The sequence below is a fragment of the Blastomyces dermatitidis genome, assembly GCF_000003525.1.
Source record: "Blastomyces dermatitidis ER-3 genomic scaffold supercont1.9, whole genome shotgun sequence".
Lineage (NCBI taxonomy): Eukaryota > Fungi > Ascomycota > Eurotiomycetes > Onygenales > Ajellomycetaceae > Blastomyces > Blastomyces dermatitidis.
The window spans coordinates 1,187,455-1,203,605 of NW_025544782.1; the positions used below are offsets into that span (position 1 = coordinate 1,187,455).

General features: G+C 43.6%; 6 protein-coding genes across 6 annotated transcripts; 2 read left to right on the top strand and 4 right to left on the bottom strand.

Moving 5' to 3' along the window:
- Positions 1-2,827: 2,827 nt before the first annotated feature.
- BDCG_07599 (uncharacterized protein) lies at positions 2,828-5,536 on the bottom strand. Its single transcript, XM_045423386.1, has 3 exons — positions 4,835-5,536; positions 4,203-4,747; positions 2,828-4,128 (listed from the first exon to the last, which is right to left on the bottom strand). The coding sequence occupies exons 1-3, from the start codon at positions 4,949-4,951 to the stop codon at positions 3,408-3,410; spliced, it is 1,383 nt and encodes a 460-aa protein (XP_045278794.1). The 5' UTR covers positions 4,952-5,536; the 3' UTR covers positions 2,828-3,407.
- A 159-nt stretch (positions 5,537-5,695) lies between these two features.
- BDCG_07600 (mitochondria fission 1 protein) lies at positions 5,696-7,731 on the bottom strand. The gene is made up of 4 exons (XM_045423387.1): positions 7,388-7,731; positions 7,294-7,312; positions 7,060-7,153; positions 5,696-6,931 (listed from the first exon to the last, which is right to left on the bottom strand). Exons 1-4 carry the CDS (start codon positions 7,404-7,406, stop codon positions 6,602-6,604), a joined length of 462 nt encoding a protein of 153 aa, XP_045278795.1. The 5' UTR covers positions 7,407-7,731; the 3' UTR covers positions 5,696-6,601.
- On the top strand, positions 7,673-9,032 carry BDCG_07601 (kinetochore protein spc24). The gene is made up of 3 exons (XM_045423388.1): positions 7,673-7,822; positions 7,909-8,306; positions 8,502-9,032. Exons 1-3 carry the CDS (start codon positions 7,796-7,798, stop codon positions 8,677-8,679), a joined length of 603 nt encoding a protein of 200 aa, XP_045278796.1. The 5' UTR covers positions 7,673-7,795; the 3' UTR covers positions 8,680-9,032.
- Positions 9,033-9,217: 185 nt separating this feature from the next.
- On the bottom strand, positions 9,218-12,264 carry BDCG_07602 (uncharacterized protein). The gene has a single exon (XM_045423389.1). The coding sequence runs from the start codon at positions 10,864-10,866 to the stop codon at positions 9,424-9,426; it is 1,443 nt and encodes a 480-aa protein (XP_045278797.1). The 5' UTR covers positions 10,867-12,264; the 3' UTR covers positions 9,218-9,423.
- Positions 12,265-12,479: 215 nt separating this feature from the next.
- Positions 12,480-13,483, top strand: BDCG_07603 (uncharacterized protein; the record flags this gene model as incomplete). The annotated part of the gene is made up of 3 exons (XM_045423390.1): positions 12,480-12,527; positions 12,598-12,742; positions 12,896-13,483. The coding sequence occupies 3 exons, from the start codon at positions 12,480-12,482 to the stop codon at positions 13,471-13,473; spliced, it is 771 nt and encodes a 256-aa protein (XP_045278798.1). The 3' UTR covers positions 13,474-13,483.
- BDCG_07604 (aminotransferase) lies at positions 12,885-16,122 on the bottom strand. Its single transcript, XM_045423391.1, has 4 exons — positions 15,529-16,122; positions 15,270-15,435; positions 14,523-15,114; positions 12,885-14,399 (listed from the first exon to the last, which is right to left on the bottom strand). The coding sequence occupies exons 2-4, from the start codon at positions 15,352-15,354 to the stop codon at positions 13,691-13,693; spliced, it is 1,386 nt and encodes a 461-aa protein (XP_045278799.1). The 5' UTR covers positions 15,355-15,435; positions 15,529-16,122; the 3' UTR covers positions 12,885-13,690.
- Between the last annotated feature and the right edge of the window lie 29 nt (positions 16,123-16,151).

Here is a 16,151-nt window from a genome sequence, read left to right on the forward strand (position 1 = left end):
TTTCTGAAATAATAAATAAGATCATATCTTCTGCATTACTTATATAATTCAACTTATAATATAAACACTGATAAAGAATCTTAATATTGAGATGAAGAATAATAAGATAACTGATTCTTGAGATGAGAATAATGATGAAAGTGATTACTTAAGTAACTTTTACATTTATTTTATAAAAGATAATATTTTTTGATAATACTTTTTAATATTGCTTTTTAATAATGCTTTTTAATAATACTACTATTAATTTTGAATAGATTAACTAATAATTTAAATATTATAGATTTAAAACATTATTAATATAATTTGTATCTCTTCTAAATAATAATAATGATTTCATAATATTTAATAAATAAATAAATCAGTCACATCACTGAATATAATACAGAATATTAGAATATAATGAAGTTTAATATATAAGATAACTATTTAGACTCTTTAATTATATCAGATAATTGATCATTGAGTGTAACACTCTGATTAGAAAAAGATTCAGATATTGAAACTTTCTAATATAAAGTAAACTTAGTTGAAATATATAATTAATTTACTGTTTCAGTTTTATAAGATAATAAAGACAGTTTTAATCACTTATACATCAATACTACAGTCAGTCTAATGAGTATATAACAGTTTATTTACTTATCTTGAGAAGTAGTTGAATTACTCAAAAAGAAATTCAGTCTGAGATAATATTATAGTACAGATTATTATTACTGTAAGAGATAAACTGATATATTACTACAGTAAAATGAAATAATCTTTTACAGAGTACTATACTATAGCAGCTCTACTAGATCTCTTCTATTGAGTTAATATCTATATTTCTCAAGATTGAACAGAGAAGAAATGAGACTTATATATTAAATTAGTCTGAGATTACTACAATATCAACTATCAGAGATTTGAATGAGCAGATATTTAAGATGTGAAGATAATGAAATACAATTCTCTAGTAAGTAATGATTTTTGATAATACTTTATATTATATAGAACTATAATACTAACTTTGAAACAGAACTTACATACATTGATTATAACTGAAAATCAGATAAAACTATATACTTATAAAACTGAATTTAACTGCTATCTTCAAGATAATCTGATAAATTTATACATTAAATCAATTCTAGAGTTATGAAAAATTATTAAAAGTATATATTCAACTGTTACACTGATAATATATAATTAGACTGGCCGCCGGGATCATGAATTTCACATTTGATCTCATTTGATCTGATCTCATACATTTCTTGGCGTGAATCCTGCTGAGACTGGCTATCAAAAAAACATGTAAAGTGACTATATATCAGATCTTAAAATGAAACCATGACTTGAAAAAAATGAGAAAGTGATCTCATTTGATCTCATTTAGTCTCATTCTTGACATAAAGTTACTATTTTTAGACATTTTAAGGTTTTTTTTAGACTATTTTTAATTTTTTAAAAAGTAACGCTTTTTGGTAACACTCAAATGAGATTTAAAGTCATTTAAAGCAATAAAAATAATTTAAATTGAGAAGTGGAAATCATGGTCTCATTTGGAAAATGTGATAAGAGTAGATAGTAAGTTTCACTGAAACAGTATAAGACTACTATCTAATGCTAAAACCGTGTAATGAGATCAGTTAAATTGGTAATGAGACTATTAAAAAATCTGATTCTGATCTCAGACACAGTCACACAATCAGTCTATATATAATATTCTGATAATTTCATTGACAGAGATAAGAATAAAGTGAAAGTTTAACTCAAGTTAAAATATTTATCACTATCACTGAGAATAATTATAAGAAGAAATAATCAAGAAACTCATAATTATAAAACATGAAATTATTAGACAGTTTAATATCTCAGATCACAGTATATCAGAGAAGTGTAGTTTTCATAAGAAAGTGAAGAATAAACTTATACAAGAATGTATTTAGTTATTTCATAAGTATTATCAATAATCATTATCAAATTCTGATTATATAAGCAATCACTGAATAAACTGAATAAGACTGATTTTAATCTTCAGTCTCAGTCTCATTCTGATTTTAAAAGAATAATTATCTTTCACAGTTTATTCTGAAAAATTACTCTCATTTCACTATTCTTGAATTAAATCTAGTCATTTTTCATGTTATTTCTCTCAGAAATAATTCATTTTCAGATTTTTTTAAGACTTGATTCTGATGAAACTCATATCAAGAAATATATGAGATCAGATCAAATGAAACTAAATGTAAAATTCATAATCTTAGTAGCTAGTTTATAAACATCTAAATAATTGCCTCTGAGCACTTATTCTTATATAACTGTAAAGTTTAATTCTAGTCTCAGACATGATTACACATAGACTGATCACTGAGACTATAAATTTCATATTTAATCTCATTTGATCTGATCTCATACATTTCTTGGCATGAATCCTGCTGAAACTGGCTATTAAAAAAACATATAAAGTGACTATATATCAGATCTTAAAATGAAATTATGACTTGAAAAAAATAAGAAAGTAATCTTATTTAATCTCATTTAGTCTCATTCTTAGTATAAAGTTACTATTTTTAGACATTTTAAGGTTTTTTTTAGACTATTTTTAATTTTTTAAAAAGTAATGCTTTTTAGTAACACTCAAATGAGATTTAAAGTCATTTAAAGCAATAAAAATAATTTAAATTGAGAAGTGAAAATCATGATCTTATTTGAAAAATGTGACAAGAGTAGACAGTAAGTCTCACTGAGACAGTATGAGACTACTATCTAATGTTAAAACTGTGTAATGAGATCAGTTGAATTGATAATAAGACTATCAAAAAATCTAATTCTGATCTCAGATACGGTCACACAGTCAGTCTAGTTACACGGTCAGTCTAAGTATATAACTGTTATTATATTTGATTGTAAACAAGCAAAATAATAAGAAGATGATTAACTCACTTATATGTCTCACTTATAGATGCTAAGAAACTTCTACTTGTATAAGAAGAGAGAGAAGAGAAAAAGTGAGACCTGCACATTCTTTTTATTAACTGTCAAACAAATCAACATAAAAAACAACAATGACAATAAAAATTTATATTTCATTAAAACAGAAAGATGAATACAAAAACAGGTGGACTGAAGAAGAGGGGAAAAAATATGGCAGAGGATGCGTGGGGGTTGATGTTCAAGGTATCATATCATATTCATGATCCCCATCTCAAAACTGAGATATCCACTACTAGGTCACGTGTTACGAAGTGGGTATTAATTCAGTTGGATTCTTTCGGCTGCCACAAGGCCCGGTGTGACAATAGTAGAGCAAGGCCCATGTATAAGTCACCTCCTTGCAATTGTCGTGGCCGAAGAGAGAGGAGTTTTCAATGTGAGAAGGTGGAATTTAAGGGTACGGTAGTAGTAGGAACCGAGGATCGGTGACTTTAATCATCATTATTATAAAGCCAATTCCAAAGCCACCCACCAAAGTTGTTGGGTTCTGGGTGATCATGCCCGGGGCGTGAACGGAGCCTCTCAGTTTCGTGGGACAGTGCATTGGCACCGTCGCGATTCGTAGAGGAACGCGGGGACCGTGACCTATTGCCATTCCCCGAACTTGATCGACGAGGCGGACTGTCTGAAATAATAAACGGGTCCGCCATGCTTCCTATACCATGAGGGGCGGAGGCAGATCGAGGCGGGGGCGTTTGGTCGGACGCTGGGCCGGGCCCTGAGTCCCGATGCTGTTCCCCGTTCGGCGTTGGAGGTGCGCGACGCCCAATCCTGGCTCTACAATGAGGGCAAGTATTATGGTCGTCCAGCCAAGGGGATATGCATGTAGCGTGGAACCAGTGTTTGCATGGCAGCACCGTGACTCTAGAATCTAGATCGACAGTTTCCATGCAGATGCCGCAGGTTTCCGTGCCGTCGAAACGATCAAGGGCCCCGTCCGTTTCTTGTAACGTTTCTTTTAATGTCTGGGTTTTGAGGAGTGCGAGCTGTTCGGGGGTTACCGGTTGGTCTGCATTCTCATCTAGGGTTCCACCGCCGGCGGCAATGTTTTGAAGTAGTGACAGCATCAACGATTGTATCGCTGTTACTTCCCTGTCCGCCCCATCGTCCAACCGGTTTCCATGTTGGTGTCCAGCGAATTGTCCGAGGACTCTAGTTAACAGCCAACTTGGTTAGTTTATAAACCCTGGACGGTTATTGCTGGGTGGAGATGTTGGGGAACTGACTCTTGTAAATGAGCAAAAGGATCCGTATCCTCTCGGGCGTTGTATGCATTTCGCGGTGTCAGACGCCAACTGACTCTTAGCATGTTTCCGTCTCCGTTGATATTTAAGCCTAGATCATCATGGCCATGACGGGTATGCGGTTCATGGAGGTCAGGCATAGCAAATGGCGAACGCAGGCCAGGGGGACCGGGTGTCCGTGCGACCCGGGCATGGCGGTTTTCTGTAAGGGCGTGCAGTAGAGCCGTGGTGTTGCGAAGAAGCGCGAAGGGGTCGTTGTGGATATCATGTTGGGGTCGTTCGTGAGGGGAAGAACCCCTGGGCGGCCGGAAAGAAGTACTTGCGAAGGAAAATCTCCCATCGCCCGAGCGAAAGCTCCGAAACGTTGTACCACCGCCTGGGATCTCGAGGTGTTCAGTTCGGATGTCTGGTCGCCAACCATGGTCATCTATGGAAGGGAAGGGCGATGTTGAGCGGGAATGGTAGCGGCCAGGAGGGTTGTCTACCCGCGGAAGTTGGAGATCTGGTGGAGGGTTATCGGTTTCCACCTAGCAGAGATAGCTAGTTAGCAGTTTCTATCGACTGATAGGCGTGCTGTAAGGGAATAGACGAAGCTGCATCAGAAGCGTGCTTACGATTTCGACAAAGTCGGACTCGCAGATAGGACACTGTAATGGGCTCTCTGCTTCCCTTGCCCATACACTCTGGCACTGGTAACAGTACAACCTCTCTGGCCTCGGTTCGTCAGCCATGGCTGAGTGGAAGGGACAGAAGTTATCTGCCGGAAAATATCACGTATTGATCGATCAACTCTTCTGTCAAAAGATAAGACGAAGAGGGATTGAAAATAGCATTTACGGCGAGAAGTCGGGTAAAGGGAGTGGCGCAGGCCCCAAGTTTATTGGGCTGCTGGTCGTATATGGCAAAAGGAGTATTTCACTTGCACTTTCGGAGAGAGCGTGATGTAGAAAGCCAGTTATGCGCGGAGTGCGATATAGATACAACCAACGAAGATAGCAAGGAGTTGGCGTGGGTTAGCTGGAACGAAAAGATTATTACTACGTTTGTTGGCTTTGTTGGCCGAACGAGAAGGTGAACGGCCACCTCACCTGAGGAGTAGCCAACTGGATGGAAATCAAAGGCGTAGTCGTAGAATTTGGGTGAATCAGATAGACAAAATGGAACCTGGCGGATTTGAAGGTCTGACAATGGTGGTTGACACGACCAGGCGAAGTGCAGCTGGGTGCCGTGGTGAAGCTGCGAGTTGTTCGTTCTTTGAGTGGTTGAACGTCGGATTTTGGCGATGACGTTGTTTTGCTTAGTGATCATTAACTTTAATCTGTGGCGGGGGGGAGCCTCGGACTTGTATCCAGCTGCTTTTTTGGCAAACCTCCCCTGGCTACCCCATCTATATACCCAGGTATCTTCTCCCTTGTTGCCATAACTGCTACCAACATAGGATCAGTTTGCTCTATATCTACATCCTTATTACTATAGCTAACTTTGACCAATACCAGTTCCTTTGTTCCTCCTCAACCTTGCCGGTTGCAAAAGAGCCTCCCCTGGACCTCATTTCAGATTCTGCTGAATTCTTATTTAGCCGTTATCTCTATCAGACCGGCTGCGTCTAATTTCTATGGCTCGTGAAAGTCGACAGGATAGAGTCAAGAATCCAATATTCATTCTTGCTTAACTCGCTGACCCCGGTCCGAACTGATCATCTAACCGCCGCGCCTTATATGGTCCGGGGCTGCTCACCTATTTTGTTCTTCAATTTTTATTCTTTTGTTGTCCTTTCAGTTTCTCTTATATTCTTTTTCCTTTCAGACGTTTGCAAGTCTCCGTCAATCTGTCGTACTGTCACGCCCCTTTCTCCCATGCTTACGCATGTGCTAGCACACCCACATAGCGGAGATGGGGATGTATTATATTAATGTGCCGAAACTTAGGAAAAGGGATGTTCGCCATAAATAACAAACGCCTATGCCAAAATTACTATGTATGCATCCTATTTATATAGATATCCGGTCTTGGAGCCATGAGGATATGGTTTAAAATAACACAATACTGTAAAAAAAAAGGAAACACTTCATGGGGGTAAATGAAAAATAGCTTGACCGGGCAGGGAAAAAAAAAAAAAAAAAAAAAAAAAATGATAGGAGTAACGGCAGGTCACGATGACATTTCCGTAGCCCATCAATAGAAAGGATGACTGGAACCACCACCACCACCAACACCCCTTGTTCTAAACGCCTCCCATATGCTACCGTCCATCATTTCCATCTTGAGTGGGACATCGTAGCAACATAAAACCTTTCCTCCGCCCACGAACCAAACATAAGGAAGAGAGGGGAAAATATATGGATATAATCCCGCACCCTACAATAACCTCCCTCTTCACCTCACCGCCTCTTCGCCCCCTTCATAATAAGTCCCCCGACCACGCCAGCCGCCAGAGCCACACCTCCCAATATCGCAACCCCAACCAACCCTTCCTTCGCAACCTTATCATCAATCAGCGTTCGCAAACTGGCCGCCTGCAGGTTCCCAGGTTCGTGGTCGAGAAGGAGATCGTTGTATCTGCGCGCCTCGCCGTAGTTGCCGAGCTTGTAGTTGCCGAGGGCGAGGTAGTAGAGACATTCGCGCCGTCGTTCGTGGGCAGATTTGAATATTTCAGAGAGGAGGCGCACGCCTTCTTGTTGTTCTTGGCGGACGTTGGATTTTATGAGGCCCTGTAGATTTTGTTTGCGGGGAGGGGGGTGATTGTTAGTCGTTTGTGTCGTTTGCGAGGGGGTTGGGCGTAAGAGATTGATTGGGAAGAGCGAATAATAATAAATAAGAGGAATGAATGTTTATATACCCAAGCATAATTGAATTTAGTCTGCACGCCGACATATTCTCCTTCCTTTTCGTATTGGGCTCTCAGGACCTGGAGCTCTGCGGGCTTCAGCGGGCTGCGGGATAGGTAAACGTGGTATCAGTTATCTCGCTTCTTTCTCTGAAACAGGCAGCGAAATTATTCTGCAAGTGGAGGTCTTCGTTTATAGAATCTCATATTGTGAGGATGTATAGGCAAAAAAGATATGGAACTGACCTCTCCGCATCCGCCGCATCTAGATTCAGATATACGTATTAGCAACATGCGGAGCGGAAAACTAGGGGATAGGCAGGTGCGGAGCAAACCATACACGGAAGATTCGAACCCATAGAGGTTTACTGATATGTGATATGAAGTTTTTTTCTGCTCTCTGTAGCAAAAGTGTATATTGACAGCAGCTCAGGATACATTAAAGAGCGGTGCAGTGGCGTGGTTCGTGTCTCAAACACAGCGGTCTGGAGTTAGATATCCGGTTTCTCTGCTCTGTTTGCGCGGGCGGAGTTTTGGAGCAAACGACAGCCGCCGACGGTAACTAGCGCCAAGTCAGTCATGTGGCAGTTACTCCCCGCAACAACGGCAGACGTCAACAAACACAGCCACATCTGACCTCATCACCATTAACTAGTTATCAATCCATCCCTTTCGCCAACCTGCGCATTTACGTATCTCTCAGAAAGACAGCGACGATTTCAACCTCTACACAGCTCATGCCGCAAAGATGCTCCTCGAAGAAGACCCCGCAACAGTACGTTCCCCTCAGCTCTCAAACCCATCCTGACCAACCCCAATAACTAACGAATGCCAAAAAAAAAAAAAAAAAAAAAACCACAGCTAATCCATCACACAATCGGCAACTTTAACATCCAACCCGACAAACTCGCCCTAACCCGCATAACCGACTCCCTCTCCTCCCTCCAACAATCGCGCGACCTGCGCACCCGCGAAGCAGAAATCTCCCTCCGCAAACTCGCCCGCAACCTCAACACCCTCAGCGCCCAGCACGCAGACAATGTCTCCTCGCACGACCCCGCCCGCCACGCTGCGTCCATAGTCGAGCTTGATACGAAGAAGTTTCGCATTGCGAAGGCGGCGTCGGAGCTAGAGATTGAGAGTGAGCGGCTGGAGGGGGAGTTGGAGATGTTGAAGGCGCGGTTGGCGGAGTTGGATGCGCAAGGTCTCGAGGGGGATGAGATAGCGAGGAGGGAGAGGGAGTTGGATGATTCGACGATGTATGTCTTGCTTTTGTTCTTCTTCTTTTTCTTTCTTTCTTTCTTTCTTTTTTTTTTTCTTCCCCCTTACTCTCTCCCGACTACCTACTCGCCTATTACCCTTGGGATAACCGGCATTGTTCTTATTTTTTTTCTTTTCTTTTGGGAATAAAAGAAACTAACCCAAATGCCAATCACCCGCTACGCTATATTTAGTCTCCGCCTCAAAATCTACCGCTCACTCGGAATCGATGTCGAGTCCGATGAAGCGGGCAACTACAACAAAGCAATTATCCGAAACAGCCGCAAGGGTGACGTCCACGTGGTTAATATCGATCCGAAATTCTCCCGGTTTTTCTATGCAAATTATTTCTGGCAGACGATGCAGGGGTGATTGATCGGCTCTTGATTTCTTTCCTTTTTTATTTCAAATGTATAACGTGCTTTCCTTCCTTGGGTGTGTTTGATGGCGTTTGGGCTATAACTCATACATAATGTTTTGGTGTTTGGGTTCTCGGTGATTACAGGCGTGGGAAATGGAGAGTGGTTGGTTATGGGTAGTATTGAATATGTTTGGCGTACGCTATCCTTGTTGATGGCCCTTCGGTGATATCTGAAATGATGAGATTCCTTATTCCTTAGCCCAACGCTTATTGCTTCATTTTATCAAAATTCAGTCGTTGAATAAAATTAAAATAAAATAAAATAAAATAAAAAATCGAATATGGTCTCGGACACCTTTTTTCCTAAGGCATCTTTGTCTATGCATTTATTATTGCCATCATAATAATGAAGGATGATTGTGATAGAGGCCTACAGTATGATTCAATGTCCTTGGAAGAGAATGATATTCGCTGGTCAATTAAGGTTTCGGGAGCTAGGGTGCGGCCCAGCCAGTTAGTTACCTATTTAGGTAGTCGCGGTCGGTTAGAAGACGCTCTACATAGAAGTTGATCCAAAATAAGAATATCATTGCGTTCACTAGTTAAAATGAAACGTTGAAATTATTCTATATAGTTGCAGACTGCTGCGATGCAGATGGGAAGCCGTTCAGATCAGGGCAGAGTAGAATCGAGGCAGGGAGGGAGAGAGGGAAGAGGAAAGAGAAAAAAAGAAAAGGAACTCTCGAAGATATCACTCAAAAGCTATTCCTCCTCATCGAACCTGTTGTCTCACTTCTAAACATCCTTATACCTGGTGGCGCATCGTCCTTTTTAAAAACTTCATTACCCCTAGGCGGCGTCACCACCATCTGTTGATCTTCCATGACCCGTACTCGAACCGCTGGAGAAATGCCAAACCTCCTCCAACGGTCGAGCGCCAGCGCCTTCTCTTCGTCTTCGGGGGCCATTCGTTTCTTCTTCTCACCTTCACCTTCACCTTGACCAGGCCCCCAGCGTAGTTTCAAATAGCGGTTAAGTGTCTGGGCAAACACGACCAGCGCAATGCTAACCCATGAGATCCACTGGCCGATTTCCTTGGGCTGTTCATTGCTGGGAAGCTTTACCATCCGATACTCGCACATGACAACGTTGACGATGAAGGCGGCGAAATGGGCAAGCATAACAAATAAGTGAAAGTTCGTAAATGCTACGGCCCAGCGAGACCATGGCTTCTGTGGTTGAGGCTGTCCGGATACGGGTAGCCAGGATAGCGATGAGGACGGTGATGATGGCAATGGCTGGATCGATACAGACACATCTTTGGATTTGTCGGTTGTAGTGTTCTGCCGACCGTGAACACATGTGCCCACCCAACGAAGACCGACTATGTCTGATGCTGAGCTGGCTGTTGCAAAGTGGATATTCGTATTTTTATTCCGCCACACTGTGCGAAATAATATCTCAACAACAATCCAGGTAAAGATATATATGATTGTTGCTGGAAGGAAGACCGACGTGATATCCCTCGGACGGTTTATATAGTTCGGCCGGGCCACGACGTCATGTTTTGGACGGAAAATCCGAGCTTCAGGCGGGCAAGCGTACAGACAGTCGGCAGTAGGACTGGGGAATAAAGAACCATCGAATGAAGCCGCATCACTGCGCGAAATGCACTCTGGGGTGATGAATCCCGCCCCATTTACATACATGCACGATGCAGTAAATATCGCACCCAACACCAAAAGCATGCCCCACATTATCACAATCCACCGCTTCCTTTTCTCCGCATATATCAATGTCGACGACCAATTCAATAACGGAGCAGTGAGCATCGCGCCCGATGAGGTTACCGCGAAAATTCCATAGATGTCCAGGTCTATGGCTTTTCGGGCGGGGCTGGCCAGCAAGAGGCCGTGGAGAGCTGCTGCTCCACTATACGACATTGCACTGGCGAGGGCGCCGAAGACCAACCATTTTTGTCGACGGCAGAGGACGGCGAATACCAAAAGCAGATAGAACAGTATTCGTTGCAGGAGGTTATATGGTCCGCTTATGGGGAAAACGCAGAGGACGTCGGGTCCATATCCACCGTATACATTGAGATCCTCCTCGCTAGCTGCGGATACGCGTGTGTTACACAGAATAACTAGGAAGAATAGGCGGGCAGAAGTCATGCTTGCTGGACATAAATATCGCATTCCGCCTGAGAACTAAACAAGGGCAAAAGAAATGCAACAAATTAACTTCTATGGGGAGAAGTTCACGAATACACTTCAAAACATCTTAATGTGTATGGAACCCCCCGTCATTATAGATAACTATGGCAGGTTTGTTCCGCAGCAATATTTGATTTGGAACAAGCCAAAGCTCTTGTGCTCTGCGAGAGGAAAATGGCGGCCAGAGATATATCATTGTGGTAGGCCGGCCTTCCAAGGTTGACCACGATCACCCGAAGAAGAAAAGAAGAAAACTTGGTGGTTTAGTCATATAACTAGTTAACTATCGGACAAGAAGAAATACGGTCTGCTGCGGAGAGCAGCCGGATTGGTTCAATGAGCTGGGTGGCTGTGGCTGAGTTGAGCGATGTTGCCGTGTTGGATACGATGCTGAAGCCAGTGAGGGGAGGGACAAGCGGTGGTTGATGGAAAGGTTAACTAAATAAACTGCGGTTTTCATTCCTCAAATCCTATCGCTTGGATTCTTGCCAATTGTTGATCAAGACGGTGGTTAACTTATTATTAGTTCTTCTATTCGTGAAGCTCAAATAATCCAGGCTGGGGAACGATATAGAATCATCCAACCAACGAAAGACACCAATACAATACTCTATAGAGAACCTCATCTTTGGCACTCCCTTGCAGACGACGGTTGAAGAACCTTTATTTATCTTCTTTTTGAGGGATTTATGTTTTCATACCAAGTTTGAAACAATAATAAACAATGCAGCCAGAACGGCAACGCCGAATCAACATACGGGGCTTAGCAACCCTGATTGGCGAAGGAAGAGCAGGAATTGCGATCCGCCAGTAGGAGGAACCCATCAGGAAGAAATTCGGTTTCTTCTGTGCCTCTGTCCATACTATTATCGGCTATGGGGGAACTGGCTAAAGCTTTAACAAAACTCGCAGTATATGTCCTATATTTAGATCGGAACTTCAAGCTCAACGAAAGCAGATCTTATACATGCATTATTACTACTGCATCATGGTACATTGTACTGTTACATGGACGGGAGGTCTTGAAGGCGGGAACCTCTGCCAACTTACGGCATAGTTAAACAAATAGTATGGCTTAATTCGGCCTCCGAAATACTTACCTTTGTGTGGGGGGAAGTCAATCAGGGATATGTGTGCCTAAGTCCCACGAGAAGAGATTTTATTTCCCTTGGCGTAAGAGCCGAAAATGCTCGTCGGCGTCCATTCTCTGTCTCGTTCTCTTGCTACAAGAAGCGCATTCCGAAAGTGGCGGATAGCGGAATGAGATGCTACCGAGAGGATGAAAAACCTAGGAGAGGAGGATCCGTCCCGGCCTGCATCTAAATTTCCCTAAGTCTCTCAAGTATTAATGAAAGGAAAAAAGGGATTACTTGAGGCAGGCAGCAGAGATAGATGGAGGCTAGATTGTCAAAGGATGCCTAGACATAAATAAATAAATAGAGACTGTCAGCTATCGACCTGAGTTGGTAAACGAAATCAACAGCCCTGTTTACTCCAAAACAACGTTCAACGAAGAGTAGAGTCGGATTCAGGAGCACGAGATACCATACAGAACCATCCACCTCAATATCCTGACACGCTACTCACCGGCAACAATGGCCGTAATCACGATCGATATAATTTCAGATGTGATATGTCCCTGGGTGAGTGAAAAACCCCTTACAACAAAAGTTACTATAGTGCCTACTGAATAACCAAACAATTTTTGTTTAGTGCTTCATCGGCTACCGCGACCTCCAAAAAGCCATCTCCCTCTACCAAAAAACTTACCCGGGAGGCTCGAAGGATGAATTCCAACTATCATGGAAACCCTACTTCATAGACCAAGAACCACCCAAGGAGAGCGTGCTTATACAAGGTAGAGATGCTCCAATATAGCCCACATTCCTTTCCATCACATTTCTCCCTTGAAAATACCTATACCCAATACTTAACTACGGAAAACAAAAAAAAAAAAAACAAAAAAAAAAAAAAAAAAAAAAAAAAAAAAAAAAAAAAAACACAAATCCAGACCGCATGCTCCGCAAAATGGGCCCCCAAATGACCGAGGCAGCCCAAACCCGCCTAAAACGCGTCGGGGCAGCGCTGGGTATCAATTTCAAGTTTGGCGGGTCCATGGGCAGCTCGCGGCTTGCGCATGTACTCCTGCACACCACCGCGGCGGAAAAGGGGCTGGTGATGCAGAGTAAAGTTTCGGAGATGTTGTTTCAGTATCAGTTTGAGAGGGAGGAGGATGTTAGTTGTGTCGATACGCTTGTGAGGGCTGCGGTGGAAGTAGGGTTAGGGGAGGGGGAGGTTAGGGAGTGGTTGGCGGGGGAGGGAGCGGGGAGGGGGGTGGTGGAGGTTATTGAGGAGGAGGGGAGGAGGGTTAGGGAGGAAGGGGTGAAGGGGGTGCCGCATTTTGTTATTGGGGGGAGTTATCATGTTGATGGAGCGGTAGATGTTGGGGAATTTTTCGAGAAGGTGGTGGAGGTTAGGGAGGGGAGAGGAGGAGAGGGTGGTGGATCGGGGACAGCGGGTGGTGGATCGGGGACAGCGGGTGGTACTTGTAGCTCGTCGAGGGAGGGAGGGGGGATGGATACATGTTGAAGAATATCTATCTCTGTGTGTTTTGAAGGGTTGTGTAACACCATGCAAGAGCGGAACTTTCTACGAAGAATCATGATAGATGAACAGAACACTGTCTCTTACATGCAGAAGCAAACTTCCTCTGCTATTTCGAAAATGCATCAAATACCGTCTTCAGAACAGGATATATATAAACTAAACCCTCCTCACTTCTCACCTCCGTCCAGACGTACCGCATTCAGTCATTCGACACATCCGTAATCCCCAGCTCAGCATACGCCTCCCCTCTTCCGACCCTCTCCACCAACGCCTTGAACGCATTCCCAGCCCACCTAAAGTCCTCCAGATCCAGGTAAGTCTGCGCACTCAGTCGTGTCCACAACCAGCCACCATGCGGGAATGTCGGCGCGGCAGAGTTATACTCATAAATAAACTTCTCGTGTATCCATTTAGCAACAGCCATTGCATCTCTGCCCTTGATAATGGGATACGGAGATTCCTTCTCGACATGTCGGCCACTCCCATCATCAACCGCGAGGGGTAAACGGACGTTGGCGAATGCACATTGGCGGATCTTACTGGCGCCTACCACCTTGGGATCGACGCCAGGTTCGCTCATGACGTCTGTGCCGAGTATCTCAGCCACGAGATTGCCGCCCTCGTGCGCCAATTGCTGACAATACGACATAATCTTTTCCTCACCGCCGCAGACCTCTTCGCGGAATTTAACAGCGGCGGGGATACAGTTGTATGGCGAATCATCGTTCGTGGCCACAAACTCAAACTGGAACTCAAAGGCGGATTTGCCGGCTACTCTTGGGATTGGGAGATCTACCTCCATGTTGACGGGGACGAAACCATGCGAGGTGGGGAGCGTTGTGCGAATTAGGTGCTGGTTGCGGATAGGGACATGGAAGACTGCGCAACCGCGGGGGACGTAGAGCCATCTAAAAGAAGTGTTAGAGGTGTGTTGTATAGGGCAATGGGAGAATAGATTTTGGTGAGATTATATCCACTCAAAGAAAACAAACATCCATGCGTGTTGGAATCGGAGGGAAGGTGGTACATACTTATGACAGTTGCTCACAAAAAAGTCAGGCTGCAACGCTCCCAAATCAAGAGGAATTTGGCCAATTCCATGTGCGCCATCCACGCAGCTCATAATACCTTCCTTCCTGCACTCCGCTATGAGGTCCTCGAATGGGAATCGCACGCCCGGGTTGCTAACGATAGTATCGAACAGGGCAACGCGAACATTCAACCCTTCACTCCTCGCCTTCTTAACCACCTCGATAAAACCCTTCATAATCTCCTCGTGGGTAGTGGGAAATGAATAGGTGACCTTGCGCCCTTGCACAGGCGTAGTTTCCATCAACGATGAAATAGTCTTCTCGCATGCAGCGTATGTAGTGGCAAAGTAAACAATGACGTCCCCCGGTGCGTATACCAGGTTCCGAAGGGCGATATTCACTCCCGTCGTGGCATTTTTGGTGAAAACGACTTCGTTCATGGGGACGTTGAGAAGCCTTGCCACCTCCTTTCTAGCCGCATCGACGTATTTCGGTTGCAGGTAACGGATGAACAAGTCCGGCTTGGATTCAAGCTCGTCTTGGAATTTCCGGGCCTCAGCCTGGACTACCGCGGGAAAACTTCCATATGATCCTGTTGGGATTTTTTTGGTTAGTCAACGGCTATCTACTATATGGACTCTCAGCGATATCAAAATGCTAACGTGACGGATGACGGATTGATTGGCACAGGCAGCGCGCAGTTCCGGATAACACACGACTGAGGTACAGGTATCGCTATTAACTTACCGTGGTTCAAATTCTTATATTTTGGATCGAAGAGGAAATGTTTGAGCATCGGAGGCCCAAAGGGGGTTAATTTGTCAGAGGCCATGGTTGATCCGATGTCGAAATCTCCGTCTTCCTAAAGATATATGTATACCTCTGTAGATATAGGTTTATCTGATCAATGTTCCTTCACGTACACAGTGGCTCCCAGACCGAGCGAAAGTGTTAGCCATGTCCTTCAAGATAAACCATTTAAAACCATACAGATTGATGCCCATACCTGGCGCGAGTGAGAAGTCTTTTCACCAAACAAGGACACGTATGATACGGTGTTTGCTTCCTCGCCTTCTGATTAATCATACTCAACAAGATAGGCTCAATTGACCCTTTTTGTTTTTTTTTTTTTTTTTATAAAAAAAAAAAAGGAAGATACTCGTTCCCCAAAACCCTCCTCTCTAATGAATTGACGTTTATTATATATTTCCCGCAACAGCAATGACACACTCAAAAAGGCCCCAAACCCCCCACCACGCGCCCTGTGACTCCGTGACTCCGTGACAATTTAGACTGACAGACTCCCGAGCACCAAAACTCTACTCGGGGAATTGATTCCTAGCGACGATGATGCTCCTTGGCGGGGTGCCGTACCACCGCTACCTGTCACGATATTGCAGGTCTAGGCTAGGCTAGTTTTTACGCCGAGCACGGGGCTTACTATGCGTAGTGGGCGAATTAGGGTTGGATAAAAAAAGACCTTTCAACCTTGTTGCATCGGAGGACGGGTATAGACGGACATTCTCTTGAAGTTGTGCAGTTGGGGGAAATTCTGAGTTTTGCCAGACCCCAGATGTTTTTTGGCGGTGCCTTTGTATAACCTTAAACCTTAAATCTGGCCGGGTTTCT

What these genes read in the sequence shown, in the direction of transcription:
- BDCG_07602 (XM_045423389.1), bottom strand. Translation starts at nt 10,866, where the DNA reads ATGCGATATTTATGTCCAGCAAGCATGACTTCTGCCCGCCTATTCTTC.
- BDCG_07600 (XM_045423387.1), bottom strand. An exon ending in CTAAATTCAATTATGCTTGG is followed by an intron (nt 6,932 to 7,059) that starts GTATATAAACAT and finishes CAAAATCTACAG; the next exon opens with GGCCTCATAAAATCCAACGT.
- BDCG_07604 (XM_045423391.1), bottom strand. Translation starts at nt 15,354, where the DNA reads ATGGCCTCTGACAAATTAACCCCCTTTGGGCCTCCGATGCTCAAACAT. An exon ending in ATATAAGAATTTGAACCACG is followed by an intron (nt 15,115 to 15,269) that starts GTAAGTTAATAG and finishes AAATCCCAACAG; the next exon opens with GATCATATGGAAGTTTTCCC. An exon ending in TTTGTGAGCAACTGTCATAA is followed by an intron (nt 14,400 to 14,522) that starts GTATGTACCACC and finishes CACTTCTTTTAG; the next exon opens with ATGGCTCTACGTCCCCCGCG.
- BDCG_07599 (XM_045423386.1), bottom strand. Translation starts at nt 4,951, where the DNA reads ATGGCTGACGAACCGAGGCCAGAGAGGTTGTACTGTTACCAGTGCCAG. An exon ending in AGTCCGACTTTGTCGAAATC is followed by an intron (nt 4,748 to 4,834) that starts GTAAGCACGCTT and finishes TATCTCTGCTAG; the next exon opens with GTGGAAACCGATAACCCTCC. An exon ending in CCTTTTGCTCATTTACAAGA is followed by an intron (nt 4,129 to 4,202) that starts GTCAGTTCCCCA and finishes GCTGTTAACTAG; the next exon opens with AGTCCTCGGACAATTCGCTG.
- BDCG_07601 (XM_045423388.1), top strand. Translation starts at nt 7,796, where the DNA reads ATGCTCCTCGAAGAAGACCCCGCAACA. An exon ending in TCGAAGAAGACCCCGCAACA is followed by an intron (nt 7,823 to 7,908) that starts GTACGTTCCCCT and finishes AAAAAACCACAG; the next exon opens with CTAATCCATCACACAATCGG. An exon ending in GAGTTGGATGATTCGACGAT is followed by an intron (nt 8,307 to 8,501) that starts GTATGTCTTGCT and finishes CGCTATATTTAG; the next exon opens with TCTCCGCCTCAAAATCTACC.